Source organism: Caloenas nicobarica, chromosome 17 (assembly GCF_036013445.1).
Source record: "Caloenas nicobarica isolate bCalNic1 chromosome 17, bCalNic1.hap1, whole genome shotgun sequence".
Lineage (NCBI taxonomy): Eukaryota > Metazoa > Chordata > Aves > Columbiformes > Columbidae > Caloenas > Caloenas nicobarica.
In genome coordinates, this window is record NC_088261.1 from 1,269,818 (window position 1) to 1,286,808 (window position 16,991).

At 53.3% G+C, this 16,991-nt stretch overlaps 1 protein-coding gene and 1 long non-coding RNA gene across 2 annotated transcripts; both read right to left on the reverse strand.

Annotated features, from left to right (window-relative positions):
- Positions 1-885: 885 nt before the first annotated feature.
- On the reverse strand, positions 886-10,019 carry LOC135995875 (uncharacterized). Its single transcript, XR_010607192.1, has 3 exons — positions 9,939-10,019; positions 3,278-3,350; positions 886-1,393 (listed from the first exon to the last, which is right to left on the reverse strand). It is a non-coding gene; the product is annotated as an uncharacterized LOC135995875 (long non-coding RNA).
- Positions 10,020-13,108: 3,089 nt separating this feature from the next.
- On the reverse strand, positions 13,109-15,336 carry MRPS23 (mitochondrial ribosomal protein S23). The gene is made up of 5 exons (XM_065646807.1): positions 15,227-15,336; positions 14,971-15,138; positions 14,067-14,144; positions 13,826-13,949; positions 13,109-13,549 (listed from the first exon to the last, which is right to left on the reverse strand). The coding sequence occupies exons 1-5, from the start codon at positions 15,268-15,270 to the stop codon at positions 13,391-13,393; spliced, it is 573 nt and encodes a 190-aa protein (XP_065502879.1). The 5' UTR covers positions 15,271-15,336; the 3' UTR covers positions 13,109-13,390.
- Positions 15,337-16,991: the final 1,655 nt, after the last annotated feature.

Here is a 16,991-nt window from a genome sequence, read left to right on the forward strand (position 1 = left end):
AGACCCCGTGACACCCCGCAGCTCCCGTGACACCCCACAGACCCCGTGACACCCCGCAGCCTCGTCACCAACTCCACGGTGGCAGGTTTTATTCAGGCACGTCCAAAAGGACATCCGCATCCGTCGGGGTGTAGACCAGAGGGTGCCAACAGGTACAGAACCGATCTTACCGGCGCATCCCCGTTTGGGTTCATAAACACCAGGGCTGCACCGCTGGGGCTCTGGAGCTGCTGCCCCATCCCCGCGCTGGACGCAAACGCGGTTTTGCTGTTTGCAAAGCCCGGGGTCACACGATGGGCACCGGGACTCCTGTGGAAAGCAGGGATTGAGCACGGGCAACAAAAACTCCGTCAGAAGCATCGGCTGCAGCGCTGACTGACGCGACCTTACAGAGCTCGGCTCGAGCCAGAGGTGGCGCCCCGGCTGCCGCCCCGCGCGGGGACCCGGAGGCCGCCGTCCATCCATCGCCGGCGGCAGGAGGCGCCCCCGGCACCGTGTGGCGAGGCGGGTCGGAGTTCGTATCAAACGGCATTAATCACCTTCCCCGCGGCTCCGCGCGCGCCGGACAGTCCTATTAATCAGAGGCATATCAGCCCTCCAGCCCGGCCGGGCCCCTTTGTGCGGGTCCCTTCCCATCACCGGGAGATAAGATTATCAGTGACGAGCGAGACACTCATTGAGTAACACCCGACTGGAAGAATGGGATTTTTCTTTTTTTTATTTATCCCCCTGTCTCAAAGATGAGCTGTTTCTTGTCTTGTCAAACCACATCCTTTTCTTTAAAGAACCAGCTTTAAGAATCCAATTTGTCAAGCTGGACAATCATTTGAGAATCCATAAAAAGCCTCAGTGACTTTATCAAAAAAAATAAATCAGAAGGTTTTAAACGGTAACTGAAAGGGATCTGAAAATAGGTTGAGTGGCCTGCATCAATTAATCTTCAGAGAGCTGGGGCTTTGTGAGGCTGAAGTGGTGGAGAAGTGTCAAAGGCTAGTTACCGGGCTGGAGGAGATGGAAGTTATCGATATTTCTCCTCTCCTTTTTCTCTCTTTTCTGCTTTCTCTGTCTCTTCAGAACGTGGTAAAGCCACATTCCCTGCAACAGGGCACTGCAAAGCCAAGAAGGGTCGGGTGGCCAGGGTGGGATTTTTCTGTGGTTATTCCCAATGTCAGCTGACAGGGACCAGACCTGCTGTCCCGCCACGGCTTTGGGCCCCTCACCATCACTGCTGGTGGGTGCTAGAGCTCTCCTCTGCTGCGGACGCAGGAAGAACCCTTGGAAAGAGCCGTCAGACATCGGTGACACGGACACTTAGTACAGCTGGGGGGTCCTGAGGTGCTTTATAAAACCTGCGAGTCCATCCATCCCCGTCACAGCCAGGGCTCAGCTCCATCTGAGGAGAGAAAGGGAGAAAAAGAGAAATCGCTCCAGTTCAACCGCGGAGCCTGAGCAAAGCGTTGCAAACCGCCAGGAGGACGCGGGGGCTCGCAAGCCAGAGCGAAGCAGCTGGGAAACGAGGTGTTTGGCTGGACAGACACAGCCCCTGGAGCAGCCATGGGTTGTGGACGGTCCCTATTGCTCTGTGCTGCCCAGCTCCGCGGGACGGGGTGGGAAGACGCTGAGCCCCAAGGAGCACAACTGAGAGCTAAAGAGACTCAGGGGACACAGGGATGAAAACAACGGACTGGAGAATTTACTGAAAAAAAAAAAAAAAAAAAAGACCTTGAGACAAATCAAAAGGCTGCGTAGAGAAGGGTCACGCTGCCACTCGCCGGTACCGAGAGCAGGATGCAAGGAGCTCCAGATGGCTTTTTGTTTTAGTGCAATCAAAAATCTAATCTGACAGGCAAGTGTGGAGCTGGAGAATAATAACACCACAAATAATTTCCTTTAAAAAATGAAAGGAATCTAGCGCCTCAAAGATATCTTCATTTGCTGCAGAGAAAAGAGCCTATCTATTACTTACTGCATTTGCAAGCATATTCACAAGCTTTCAAATGGTATTTTCTTGCAGAAGTATAATATAAGGACACTTCACTCGCTTTCCAGGCTGGGGAAATAGATGTGCCTTGGAAATGGGCCAGAAGGGCTGTAAGTTAGGGCTCTGAAGTGAAGGTGATAACTTTGCCAATTAAATATGGATGCGATATTTTTTCCCTCTCCATCCCCTGAATACTTTCGCACTGTCATTAGGTGATGATATAAAGACATAGGCCTCCTGGTGCAGCTTAATTGCTCATATATAGAAAAATGATGAGCTCTATTGCACTGCACGAGTGCCGCCGCGGCTACTTGCTGCCTTATTAATAGGTGATAGGAACACCAGTTTAATTCTTGTGCCCAGGGAAAAACAGAACGATAGCAAAACCCCTGCTCGGCAAAGTACCTCAGCATCGCTAAACTGCTTTGCTGAACAGCGACAGACTTAAGAGCAAGCTTATATTTAATCACACAGTCAGAGTGTTTTGCTGAGTTGATGCTTCATGCACTGGAGACAGGATGGACTTCCTATTAGGCGATCTTTTATTTCCATATCCTTATATTTTTCTTTTTTATCGCTACACGGTGCGGATGATCCTGTGTTTTGCAATCTGCTGTGGAATGATTTCTAGTCCAGGTTGAAGGCTGGGCAAGCCAAGGACAAAAGAGGCTGTTGTCTTAATTAGCATGGACCTCAAAACGGGACAGCCCGTGGTGGGGTCTGGGCAGCCTCCTCCTGGCGATGGACCCTCCAGGGCAGACGAGACCGTCAGGGCACAGGCTGACCGGGGACGCCTTGCTCAGAGAGCACGAGGGAGCGTGCGGGTGCAGAACACGGTGGACCAGAGAGGTTCAAAGCCTGGATGGCCAAAGGATGCTGAATAATAAATAGTAAGAATAAGAATAAGAATGAGCTCTGAAGGCTGAGTTTCATCCCCAAATAGGCTGTGGGTAGCACAGGAGGGAGCGGAGGCTGCAACTAAATTGGTGGCAACAGAAAAAGCAGGAGGTACAAATGGCTGGAGCGAAGGCGTGATGAGATGTGACTGCCCTGGGGCCTGGGGCTGGAAAGAGCCAAATGGGAAAAGACCACCTGGCCGAAGAGAAAGCGCTTCTGATTGCAGGGGAAAAACAGAGTTAAAGATCATTGGAAGGGACAAGGCAATCTGTCGGTGCGCAGCGCTGATTGCTGCCGGTGACGGAGGGCGTGCGGGGGCTGCAGCCCCCCGGGGCGGCTGTCACTGCAGCAAGGAAGGGAACGGGGGGGTAGACACAACATTAAGAAGATGCAACTTACTTTTCACAGTGCCCCAGGCATCCCATGGAGCAGAGTGGGCTGGTGGTCCGGGCTGTAATTCGGAGGTCCTGCGCTGAGAAAAGAAAGAGTCGTTAGCAGCTGAAGACAGAGACCAAGTAACCTTGCTTATTGCAAAAATTGCAAAAGCACGTATATTTTTTAAAAGCTGCTATTTTGGAGGCCACCTCCATGAAGCCATGCATGAATTCAAGAATCAGCTGCAGTGCTATGGGAATTCTACCAAAATAAGGAACAAAAATGCCGCTGGACCCATGGTGGGAAGGACACTGCAGGTGCCCAAAGGCAAACTGGATCTCACGCCTGTGCCAAAGTGCCTCGTTCTTGGGTATTTCTTAGATATTACAGCTGGTTGATGACGTATTCATGTCGGACAGGTTTGGTTTCCTTCCAACACCACTTGCTAACACCTGCAAACTGGTGGGTGCTGGGGTCCTGCCTGCACCCGGAGCTCCCTGGGACCCCCGTGCCCCCCAGCGCCAGACCGGGCAACAAACAGCAGCAGAAAGCGGAAAACTTTCCGTCTCTCTCTTTTTAATTATGATTGCATTTTGCACAGAGAACCTGTCACTCAGCCTCCCGTAATGGCTAGTTTCTATTTCAACTCTCCTTCCACCCTATTATCTTTTATAAAATTCAGCGGGGCCGGGTGATGGATTGATAAGAGACGGTCCTGGTGGGAGCTGGCTCGCTCAGAATGGCTCTCACGCACAGCCAACTTCTGTATCTTTTTAAATATTTCAGTTGTTTGAGATCTTTATTTCATATTTCGATTTCCTGTAGTACAGCAAATTTATCTTAGTCACCCAGTCAAGTTCTCTCCGAGCCCCTTATCTCTTCTCTGTACAACCGAGAGCACCTACGTTATCTGTGCTGCCGATAAAGCCGCTGTGGCAATCTGCAGATCGCGCCGATCGGACAGCGTCCCAGACAAAAAGAGACCTTGGAAGCCCCGAGCTCATCACCAGATGTAAGTTCACGGCTCAAACCTGGCACCGGCTCCTGCTCGGCTGGAGAAGCACCCAGGGCCGCCTGCAGACCCGAGGGACGGGGAGACGTGGGCAGCTGCTCCCTGGGGCTGCTGCTCCTGCCAGCCCCACCTCTGCTCAGGAACAGCCGCGATGCTTCGTTTCTCATCCTGATTATTCCAAAAGCAAATCCCAGCTTCGTTTTTTTAAGCGTATCATAAACCTGCACAACCACCTCCTGATTTTCCTGCCTCTTTGCATGACCAGAAACACCACCAGAGCTTCCCCCGGGCTCAGGAGAACCGGGACGGGGTTATGGCAGCTTCTCCCGCAGCCGTGCCGGCGGCAGCCCTGCCAACACCGAGCATCACACCCCGACGGCTGTGCAGAGCCTCCGCATCCGAGAGCACAGGGAAACCGCGAGGCTCGCGGCTCCGCTGTGCTGCCCCTGCCCAGCCCTCGCCTGGCCTCGGGGTCCCACGGGCAGCTCCACGCTAAGGGACCACAGAAGGAGGCAGAGTGACAGGGGCCCCGTGCGGAGCCCTCCCTCCCCTGCCGATGCCCGGAGGCGTTCGGCGTCACCTCCCACCCTGCGGCCCCACCGGACCATTTGGGACTCCCGCAATGGAGCGGCTCCGATAGGGCGGAGGGGTCTGCAAGGCCCTGGGCTGGCAGGCAGGGTCACAAACACAGGGACGTATTTTCTCCTGCGAGACCACAGAAGTTTAAATATCTTGACAGCACAGAGCAGAGAGAACATCCTGCATTGCCATAGGAAACCCGCTCCTAACAGCATCTTCCCTGGGACAGGAGTCGGGAGTAATCATGTAAAAATAATATTTAAAAAAAAACCAAAACAAAACAACCAAACATCACACATGGATAAAATAATCTTCTCACTATTTCCCCTTTGGCACTGGCCCCTTGCACACCAGCCAGCAGCCAAATGCGACTTTCACGCAGGCTACACCCAAACCAGCGGCAGGAGCAAGGTGCTCGTCAGCCTCTCACCAGCTCCTGGAGCAATTTTGTCCCCTGGGATCAAAAGCAGCAGCAGGGCACCCAATAAATACGTCTGCAGAGGGGTGATTTATCTGTACGGGAAGCCATGGAAATTCCCAAACACTCTTAAATATCCGCTTCCTGGCCCTAAACAGTCAATAACTTGCCAACTGGGGAATGTCTTTGTCTGCTCTCCTCCATATATTTTCTGCTTCTCATTATAATTTGCTAAATAATACATTACGACGAGTTATTTATCACACTCCACAGTTTTGTGATTCCCCCCACCCCCCCATCTGGAGGAATTTCACCCATAAATCAGCCACACAAACCTCTGCTGTGCTGCCCCAGCTCGGAGCCCCCAGCGCCCGAATTCAGCGGCACTTCTGTGCCCAGGACAGACGTCGCCCCATTGCCCCCTCCTCTGGACACCGCGCAAAGGGGGAACAGGAACGGTAAAAGCCACAAAGCCAGCAGATGAAGAAAGCAAAGCAGGACGCTTTGCTGTGAGCTCCGTTTGTCAGGACTATATTGGTAGGAGAAGCAAAAGTGGCACCAAGAGGCAAAGGAGAGTAAAATTCATTGAAATAAGTGCTCCAAGGATGTAGGAAGGGACCCTGGGAGGGAGGCTGGATATTTCTGCCTCGGCTTTCAGTTCTTATTTCCATCGCCAGAGGAGAACGCGGTAAGTGGCCGGTGGTGCACACGGGTGACAGCCAGCGCCGCAGGAGCCTCCAGAGCTGGTCGCGGTGACCGCGAGGGGACGAGTTCGGCAAAGGGCAGGATTCCATTGCCGGGACACGCGGGACGGCCGGCGCTCGGCTTCAGTCCCAGTGGGGACAGCGGGAGGGAAAAGTTGTGATTCCTCAGGTTTAACCTTCCTTTTCAAGTCACTGTACCCTGCCTTTGAAGCAAATTGCTTTGCAAATACTGACTAAATTAGCTTTGCAACATCCATCTGAAATAAGCAGTATCTTGGCTTAGAGACGGGGAAATCAAGGCATGGGAGGAAAAAAAAAAAAAAAAAAAGTAGAACCAGGAACAAAACCATCTCTCTGTGCTTTAACTACAAAATCATCTTTCCTCATTAAGAGCTAATCAGAACCACCAGAGGGGAAGAGATTACAGACAGGGCGGAGAGGGGAGTAACTGAAAGAAATACAGACATCAAAACAGATTTTCATTTATTTACTCATTTCTCACAGTGAGTCACAGGCTTCGAGTTCATTCAAGCCTGCGTTAGCCTGGCAGGATTTTGAGATGCCATCAACCAAAATCTAAAAAGTTAATAGGCCACAGCCATGCACCATCTCAGGAAGGAGAAAATCCGCAGTTTTGGGTTGGTCTTGGGAAGCTGGACATCGCTTTGCCTGCTGGATTATAAGAAACCACTAATCTTCCCCCGCCAGCCTCCTAATCTCTGTGGGAACCCAGATACCTTATCTGAAAGGTGCTTGTTGCAGAGCACCGGGCTGGTGCGACGGTGGCTCGGGCGCTGGTTTGCAGCGGCTCAGGGGGAACGGGGGGAGGTTTTGGCACCAGGGAACGGGAGCAGTTTGGTTCCCAGGGCTGCAAGGACGAAGCCAACGGGGATGTCAAACGTCAGTTCTTTATCTCGGGGGCATCCAGGCCGAGCAGCTCCTGGACGAGGGTCTGGCTGGGCTGGGGGGCCCACGTGCCCCTTCTGCTCCTCGTGGCACCTCTGTGCACACTCCTACCACCCAAAATAAACCAGCAGTGGGCTGGGGGCTTCCCCCACACACACTTCTTCTCCAAAATTATTTGCGAGAAGCCAAGTGGTTTTTTTATTATTCTATTCTACGATTTTCTGCTGGCAGAGAAAGTCTCGTCTTCAAACCTCCCTTTCCGTCCTTATTTCATCCTGACTTCCCAGGAGCGAAGGGACAGCAGCACCCGCGATTTACACGTCCGGCCGCGACCCAGCGCCCACGCCGGGCTGGCTGCGGGGGGGACGAACCTCCGGCACTCGCAGCAGCCCGGGGCGCTCGGCCCCCACCTGCACGGCACGTTTCCTCCGGCATCTCCAGCCTCACGCACCAGCCCGCGCCGCGAAACGAGGAACATATTTTTAAATAAGAGGAGGAAATGGTGTCTTTGTGTCAGGCAAGTGGAAGAAATCCAGGACCAAGAGACTGCAGAGCCTTTCCACTTCAGACAGCAGGTGCTCTCCAAGATGTGGTTATGGCAACAAAATAAATGATGGATAATTGCTTTTGTGACAACTTGCCAATTAAATTAGACTCAGCAGAATAACATAATGACAATTTGTTATGCTCTGGTGGGCACTAACACACCAATCATAATTAAATGCTATGACTGAAATAGAATGCTGCTGTACACAGGAATATATAACCCCAATTCCCTCCCAGTGAAACATTATAGGTTCAGACTTGATTTCAATTTCTGGAGGATAATAGCATTAGCGCACATCAGAATGAGCTTGCAATATGCATAGAGGCAGCAGCAGCACCGGGAGACAGCCGGAGCAAGGGCAGCTGAGGCGCCGGGGCGCGGGGACCCTCCCCAGCTTCTCCGATGCTCCCGGTTCCAAAGCACAGAGGACACCCCCAAATCACTGCCATGGCCTGCGAAAAATTCAAACCCCCAGCTTGGGGGAGCAGGCAGGGGAGTGACTGTCGCCAAGGGACCAGCCCCGCCGCTGTCACCTCACCGGGACGGGGTTTCTCACGGCTGTCCCGATGCTGCACATTGCTCGGGGTCAGCAAAGCCTTCGCACTCCTGAACTGCTCCCTCGCAGCCGTGGGGATGTGGTACAGCCTGCTCTTCCTTGAATGACTGTGAAAGTATTTGTTAAAATAAATGTACCTGCAGCACCCAACATCGCGCTCGCCCCATGGCCGGGGTCCCTGGGGCTCAGCCCTTCCAGCCGGCCCGGCCACAAGAGAGCTGGGCAGCCAAACCATCCGTGGCTTGTGTCAACTGGGCTAAAAACTGAGCGAGGAACAGGTCAGGCCCTGTAAGTACCTAAAATTCGCTGGTAAAACAGCAGCCAGCTTCTGCACCCTGAGCCACCGCTGAGCTCAACCTGCTGGTCTCACAGGGATGCTCCAGCCCTCCTGCCTGCCCAGGGTTGTTGTCCTGAATTTTATCCATTCTAGAACTGCTGGGCTGGAAAGTATTATGACATGGGCATTTCTGGTGCTGCAGAAGCAAAACACTAAAGAAATCACCCATTCCTATTGTTACAAAAGCATTTACTTAAAACCAAAAATTGGGCAGATGGCAGGAACCTATGCCACTAAGGTTTTGCAACCCAGAGAGCAGCACCAAGCCCCACTCCTCTAGGAGAGCCACAATTCAGCCAAAGAAAAGCTTCCTAAATTCTGGTGATGCAAAGAAGGCTATTGCCTTGATTCACGTGCCAAGCACCGGGACTGCCTCATCCCTGGGTTACAAAGGCCATCGCACTCCTCGACAGACCTCAGCGTATCTTTTATCGGGTGTTGCATAAGAAGGCAAGTATAAAAACACAATAAATTCAAGCTCAGATTCTAACAGATACAGCTTTCTGGAATATTCCAAAGCTCAAACCGGGGCAGATTTGAAGACCAAACGCGTGTGTGTGGGCAGAAGCAAGTCACAGAATACTACAGTGCGGCGACACCAACATTTTAATATCTTACTTGGAGCTCCATTCTTAAAGCAGTAGATGCTTTATGACCTGCCTGGACGAAGCTTGGCGTTGGCAAGGTCAGATCACCTGGTTTTCCAGCAAAGCCGATGAATTTTTTTGGCTGCCCCAGACATAAGACTTGATCCTATTAAATCCCGAGTTCCTTTGCCCTCAGCACGTAGCAGCGGATAATCTGCCCGCGCGTGACCAAGCGTGGTCAGAGCTGTGTCACCGCGCAGGGACACATGCTGTGTGGGTGACCTGCCAAAGGGGTTGTGCATCGCCACAGGGAGCAGCTGCCGTTGGATTAAAACCCTGCTGAAGCTCAGAGCCCGTCCTGCAGCACTGAACGGCAGGACCAGAGGCGTTCACTCCAGCGGGACGCATCCTGCACACAAGCTGGCTCCAGCACAGATGCCGTTTGGTAAAGCACCACCCTGAGCAACGCTACGGCATCCCTAGAACTTTCTTTCCGACCATTCATTGCACTATCATACCCACGTCATTTGCTGCCTCTTTAGTGACTTCGCTGCAGAGCAGCCGTGCAGGACCTGCCTGCAACACACCAGCACAGTAGATCACAGAATCCTTTTGGTTAGAAAAGACCTGTAAGACCATCAAGTCCAACCATTAACCCAGCACTGCCAAGTCCACCTCTAACCTGTGTCCCTGAGAACCTCATCTACAAGTCTTTTAAACACCTCCAGGGATGGTGACCAGGGATGGTGACGCGGTCTGACTCTGGGTAGCTGACATGGAATGACAGCCCCCTGAATTTCCAAACGGGCAGAGGTTTCCCCTCCCGGCACCACAAACGCCGCGGCTGCAGCGCAGCTGGTTTATTGCCAACGCCGCTGGGAAAAGCTGTCCTGGGCATCGCTGTGCAGGGGGCACTGATCACAAAAGCAGGAGACTTTGCAATCGAGATTTCTGGACCCGATGGTGGGACCCGCTAGAGAGCAGGCAGAGTTCTTCACTCTCACTTTTTCAGGTAAGAATCACAATTTTAGAAACTGACCTTGGAAAACCTTCAGGCTGGTTTGCAGAGCTGCAGAAGGGGTTACTGACTGCCTGCAATTGTCTTGTCTTTTTGATGCCTCAAGGAGTAAAGAACCTTGTAACTGATACTTTGGCATTTATTGTCACTTAAAAATAGCCTGGCCATCAGAGAGGAACTGCTACACACAGCACTCATCTTGCAGGAGGAAGAAGGTCAGCAGTTTTGCCTGGAAAAGGTCATTCTGCTGCTCCATAATGGGGCGCAGGATTGTGAGGCCGCGAGCGCTCTGCTCTGGCCGCTAAGGAGCCCCGCGACAGCAGAGGACAGATCCACCCGGACAGGAGGAAATTACTGCACCGCGCGAGCTGCCCCGCCAAGGCCAAGGCCAAGTGACAAGGTCACATCGCTGTCCTTTGCCTCCACACCCCCGGAGTCCCCTTTGCCTCCCCAGCACGGGCAGGACGGGCGCTCAGCAGTGTTGCTGTACCCTGGGGCTCTCCCCCCGCCCCAGTTCCCTTTGTACCCCCCCAGCTGCGCACGCGCCTGCTCCCAGTGCAAACCGAGATTTCTCTTCAAGTGTTTTTCCTGAAAACCGGGATTTCTGCCCAGCGGCCGCCTGCAGGCGCGCGGCAAAGCCGATGGCACCGGCTCGGGTGTTTTTCACGCCGCCCGCTGCCCCCCGGCCGGGCAGTGCTGGGGGAACACGGGACGCAGCCCCGGGGGGTGCCCAGCGCCGCCCCCCCGCCGCGGGGCGCGGGCGGCACCGGAGCGGCGCGGGCGGCACCGGCGCGGGGGGCGGGCGGCACCGGAGCGGGGCGGGCGGCGGAGCGCGGCCCCCACCTAGCGGGGAGACCGGGGGCCCTTCCCGGCTCCCCAGCGAACCCGCGCCCGCCGGGCTCCCGCTGGAGGGGAAACGCTCGGTAGATACCGAATGGCTCGCCCCAGACTCGCGCTCAAACTGCTCAGTAAAACTCGTTTTGTTCCTCTGAAGTCCCAGCCCAGCAAATGCATCCATCGAACACACAAAGAACTCTGGTCTTAATTGTGTTTTCTCTTAATTGCACCAAGTACGTAAGCTCGCTTCCATTCCCCAACAGGCTCCCCGTCCCCCACCAGCTGTAACAAACCCCCAGCACAGAAGAACATCTCCCGCTGCGTCCCCACCACACGGCGACACCCTGCCCGGGCCCCAGGCTGGCTCTGTCCTGCTCACCTCCAGAAAGAATCTCCCGACTCAACACCACGCGAGGACTCCCAGCCTCCTCCATCACTCCTTCCTTCAACATTCCCAGCTTTTCCAGCTAAGTGGCCCACATACCTGTTTCAGCAGAACAGCACAGGTCAGCGGAGCACACGGCTGCCGGGCGCAGGGGTCAGCGAAGCGCGGAGCTCAGCTCCATCCTCCCGTCCCGCAGCCGGGTCGCACAAATCCCAGCTTCTGTGCACCTTCCAATGGCAGTTTGGCTGCCTGGGCACACCAGGTTTGGGCTATGCAGAGAGGCAAGGTGCACTAAACATCTTCACCTGTGCTCGTTAACACTAGTGGGGAGGCAGCTGGACAGTCACCATCATCACTCAGGATTACAAAAGGAAAAAAAAACAACCCAGGTGTCTCTTATTCCCACCCAGAGGCCACAGGTGCCCGTGGGGTAAATCCAGCTGCTCCCAGAGAGCTCTGCCCCTGGAGCTGCCCCTGTGGCTTTTTCCAACACAGAATAAAAGAGAAAATTAATTCCATTCATTCTGCTCTAGTCTGTGTTCTGAATTTAATGTTATTGCTCAATATGCTTCAGGTGACTAAAGGAAGACACAGACAAGCTCAGTAAAAATGCAAGAATGAAGCTTGTGACAGCAGATTATAGAGGAAAAATGTCTCCCAGTAATCTTGGTAAATTTGTGAGTGAGAAACCTCTCATGTGTTAGTGCATTTGACTTCAGAGCACTACCGCATCTTTTAAAGTACTTCCCAATTTTTGGCAAGCTAAGAGCACCATCAATAGTTAAAAGGGCAAAACAGAACGCTCCAAATTTTTACCTCTGTCCTCTGCCATGGACAGGCGGCTTTTTGCTCTTTGTAGTGAAATCCTGCACCCCTCTAGAATTACAGAGCAGAACTAGGAATAAAGCTTGACCTTTGAGGATAACCCAGTACTTGTACTGTAATTACACTGAACAGGAAGGGGATCAAGCCACACAAACCCAAACCACCGGCATTTTTAAATCCTCTTTACAGCCATCCACACAAACCCAAACCACCGGCACTTTAAAATCCTCTTTATAGCCATACAACCACAGATTGGTAAGAGAGGTTTTTTGCATCACATGCCACAGCAGCATCACAAAACTGTGTCATGGAGAATGTGTCTGGGAGGCAGGTACAAAACCAAAAGGAAATCCCACCCTTTTCCCTGTGGAGGAGAGCCAGGCAAGGAAGGAGAGGTTGGTTTGACATGACTTACAGCTGTTGCTGCTGGTAGTTTGGTTGTTGTTTTGGTTTTTTTTTTTTTTAAAAAAAACCACCCAAACAACCACCACCAAAAAAAAAACCAAAACACAAAGAGAAAACACACAAACAAAAAAACCCACACAATCAAAAGAAAACCCCCACACAAAAAAGAGGAAACACGCAAACGAAAAAAATACAAACAAAAAGTAATAAAAGCAGAAAAAAAAAGTAAGACTCCACAAACAACAGTTTAAGTCTTTAATACAAAAGAATGTAGGCCCTTGGGGTTGCACACACAGGAAGAATGAAACTCCAGTTGGCTGTGACTCCTGATGAGATTGTTATTTTCTTACGTCGCTCATGCCCAAGTCTCTGTGACTATTTCTGCAGCAGCTCCCAGCTTTCTCTCCAGCAAAGCTGTAACATCACATCTCTCGCACTTCTGAGGTGACCAACTTCAGTAAAGAATCACTAAAACCAGCAAAAGCCCCATTACCCGGTATTGTACCTTCTGAATTTAAGCAAATGATGGACTAGGAAGAGCATATTGTTACGTTTCTATAAATAGCAACTCTTCTCCATCAGCTATAAAAAGCTGACCCTTCAGACGGCTGTTAGGACACGTCAGGCCAGCAGTAGCTGCCATTTCCACGGCAGGACTGTCACAGGGCCTGTACCGCCACACACAAGAAGTTAGGAAACATCTTTACTGCTGAAAATAAGGTACCTGAAGAAAAGGAACTTCCAATTTTCAAAGAAAATGTTTAATTTTCCACTTTTATATTTGTATTTTGCAAGTCACCATTTGAGATCATGGTCTTAAACCTCAAAAAAAGGTATTATCTCCAATTGTACACATGGGGAGGTGGCAGAACCTGTGCCCTGCACATGATGACAAAGGCACCAGAGCTGGGTAACTGAGGCGTGTTCCACCAAAAAAAGCGTCTTGCAACCCCAGGCTGCGGAGGCAGAAGTGGCCGCTCCCGCAGCAACGGCCGGGGCATCGCGGGGAGCAGCAGGGCTGTCAGGAGGGGAAGGGATTTTCCTTCTGCATTTCTGCCGACTCGGGCACCTGCTCCTCCCGACCTTTCTTCTTCTCCTGTATCTCTTGCAGCACGGTTTGGAGCTGCAGGTGTAACGCAGAATCCCTGGTTTCAACATCTCGATGATCCTGTTGTGCTACCTACAGTTACAGGCAGACAGCCACCAAAAAACAGGGTCAGAAAAAGTTTCTGTTGAGGCGTGACTGAAGGGAGCAATAGAAAGCAACAGCCCCAGTTTGTATGTCCAGAAAAAGCTGGTAGAAAAGTTCTAATTCGTGCTTACATTATTTTTAAGGTACAATACAATGTTAAGGTATCACCAGTGCAAGAAATTTAAATTCAAAATGAGACTGCTGACTTCAAGCTACAAGATAAAATCCACTAGCCAAGTAATTCTGTGAATACTTAATACTTACTTTATCTGTTCCTCTTCTCTGTAGAATTATCCCACTGGCTAAAAGGGCTTTTCCTGTTTCTTCAAACAATTTCTCCTCTTCAATTTTTCCTCCTTCTTTCAGTTCATTATATTTTTCAACAAACCTAGATTTCAATATTGTAATTTTTCACTCCCACAAATAACATTTTGGTTCACTGACTTAAGAGGATAAATGGACAAGTCTCAGCAATATTTATACTTTAATCATAAATAAATCTCACCTTTGGCAAGTAGATTTATAGTTTGATTGTGACAAGTCGAAAGGTCTTGGGCCGCTGCCATAAATTCTGTAAAATTTCCTATTAAAAAAAATAAAGAGTTTCATATTTGAAACCAAAGAGGGATATGTTTTGGAGTAAATAAACAACATCAGAGGCAGCTAAAGTATTCACCTAACTATTTATCCCTTTTCCATTAGCTATTATGTTACACAGAGATCATAAAAATCACAGAATCATTTTGGTTGGACAAGACCCTCAAGATCATCGAGTCCAACCGTTCTCCCACCCCTGGCACTGCCCCATGTCCTGAGAACCTCATCTCCGTCTGTCCAACCCTCCAGGGACGGTGACTCCCCCACTGCCCTGGGCAGCCTGTTCCAGTGCCCCACAGCCCTTTGGGGAAGAAATTGTTCCCCAGATCCAACCTCAACCTCCCCTGGCGCAACTCGAGGCCGTTTTCCCACTAACCCCCCAGCTCCCTCAGCCGCTCCCATCGCACTTGTGCTCCAGCCCCTTCCCTTCTCTCAACTCGCTCCAGACACCTCAATGTCTATATTCCTTCCAGAATTTTTTACTTGTTTCAATTAATTCCGGGTAAGCTTCCCCACGCCCGGAGAGCCAGAGGAGCGCTGTAACTTTTCACAGTGTTTCAGTGAGCCCAGCCCGGCCACACAGCACAGCTCACGGGAGTTTTCCCTTCCCTGCTGCAAACGAGCCTTCCGCGCCGCACACGCGGGAGATAACGCGGTAAAACCCGCGTGGTTCAGTTTCCGTGCGATGTAAACAAGCGGGGAGGAGCAGCCGCGGTGGCTCCGCGGGGCGGGGACGGGACACGGGGGGAAACCACGGGGCGGGGGGGAACGCGGGCTCCGGCCCCGCCCGGGAAGGCCCAGCGGGGACTCACGCTCGCACTTCATCCTCCGGGTAGAAGACGGGCGGGATGACATCCTGCACCTTGCCGTAGCGCGGCCGCGGCACCTGGTACACGGGCTCCCTCAGCGGGGGGAAGGCGGCGTAGACGTCGAACCACAGCGGCTTCTCGATCACCCCGATGCGGAGCAGGTTGCGGGTCCTGCCGGGGAGAGGAGCGGCGGGGGGAGCTTAGGGGACGCCCTCTCCCTCCCCGGGCAGCCCTCCCAGGACCCCGCCCGCCCCCGCACCGGCTGAACACGCTCCCGATTTTCTGCAAGCGGTTCCCCGCCATGGCGGCCAGACCTCCCCTAGCAACACCGCCCCCTAGCAACGGGCTGCCCTTTAACCCGGCAGCGGAAACGCGCGCCCCGCCCACCGCCGCTGGGGCACGCAGCCGATAGCCGAAGGAAGGCCCAGGCAGCGCCGGCCGATGGCCGAGCAGCGGCTCAGCCGGATCAATTTAAAGGGCCAGCGCCGGATTCTGCCCTGGCAGCGCTCGCCGGGCCGGGAGGTGGCAGCAGACGGTGTCGGGCCAGCACAGAGCCCCGGGCTGGATTTTTTACTGTGATTTATTAAACGCAGCAGCTCCACCCAGGCCGTTTGCCCTGCGTCACGGCCTTCCTCAGCAGCGTGTTCCAGCAGCCTGCGCAGCAGGCAGCGGAGCCTGGACACGGGGCGCAGCCCCGGCTGGGGAGCGAGCTGAGGGCAAAATGCACAAATGCATCCTCCTTCCAGCCTTCTGTCCTTCCATCCTGCCCTGCTTCCATCCTTCCATCCTGCCCTCCTGCCTGCAGCCCGGGGAAGGAAGGGGCAGCACGTTTCCACCGCAGAGTGACGGTCTAGAACACCCCCAGCATGCACCATCTGACCACGGTTCTCACTCCTGGGCTTTTCTCAGCTGTTGTTTTGCTTAAAACAAAAATTTTGAAATGAACACTCCTGCGTGTGGAGCAGCAGAATCCAGGAGGAGGTGCTGGGACGGCTCCGGGCTGCAGCGAGCTCTGCACAGCGCCGGCTCCCGCGGGCTCCCCGCACGGCGACGTCCAGGGTTTCTCCAGCGTTTCGATGCTTTTGACACTTAAGGCAAGAACGCTGTGACTTTTTCCAGCATCTTCTCTCCCAGGGAAGGTTTCCGAGCCACCCGTGGGGCTGGGGAGCTCTGATCCTGCCAGTGACCGAGAGCTGCTCCTGGAGACGCGGGGGGTCCCGGGGCTGCCCTGGCTGTTTCTCACAGCCCAGCCAGGTCCAAAGCCCCACTTGTCCCCAAAACGAAGGGCTGCAGACCAAGGGCTTTGGCGCTGGCTGGGGACACAAGGGGCCAGCTCCCCAAGCGTGGTTTGACGGGCACCTGCCTGTCCCTGCAGAGACCCTCCTGCACTTCTGCTGCTTTTTGAGCCTCTGAGGAGCTTCTCAGCAGAAGTCCTGCTCCTCCAGCCTGTTGCAGGGCTGTGGAAGGGAAAGCCAAGGTGGTTCCCTTGGGGGCGATGCGGGGATGCGATTCCACCGGCGCCGTCCAGCTCCACATTCTCTGTGTCGCAGACCCGGCGATCCCGCCAGCTCCGCGCAGCGCGAGAACGTGTGGGGCCGGAGATGAATAACATGTATTTCAGAAATAATTCATTCCAATAACGTATTTCCATTCCACCCAGAGATGACACGAAGGAGCCAAACGGCCTGTTTGACAGAGTCATTGTGATGAAATGGCTTAAGGAAACCTCACACGCCCCATCCCCGGGGGGCTCATTCGGGACGGGGCAGGTAAACCGCAGCGTTTTTCCTTTTCCTCTCTGTCCTGGAAGGTTCCCACACACGGAGCCGACCACGGATACGCCAGGAGCTTCCCCGGGGATGGAGACAGGAGCTCCCCAGCTCCTGCAGCACTCGCTGCGTCGAGAAAACCGTCGGATGCGAATTCAGCGCCGTCCGGAGCAGGGAGGCGCCGAGCCAGGGCGGCTTTGGGCGTCTGCAGCCACGAGGGACAGTGGGCACAAAGGAAGAAGCGTTTCCCTCCCC

Coding starts and splice junctions, on each gene's coding strand:
- MRPS23 (XM_065646807.1), bottom strand. CDS start 15,270: ATGGCGGGGAACCGCTTGCAGAAAATCGGGAGCGTGTTCAGCCG. Junction 15,139..15,226: donor ATCGGGAGCGTGTTCAGCCG/GTGCGGGGGCGG, acceptor TCTCCCCGGCAG/GACCCGCAACCTGCTCCGCA. Junction 13,550..13,825: donor AGAGAAGAGGAACAGATAAA/GTAAGTATTAAG, acceptor CTGTAACTGTAG/GTAGCACAACAGGATCATCG.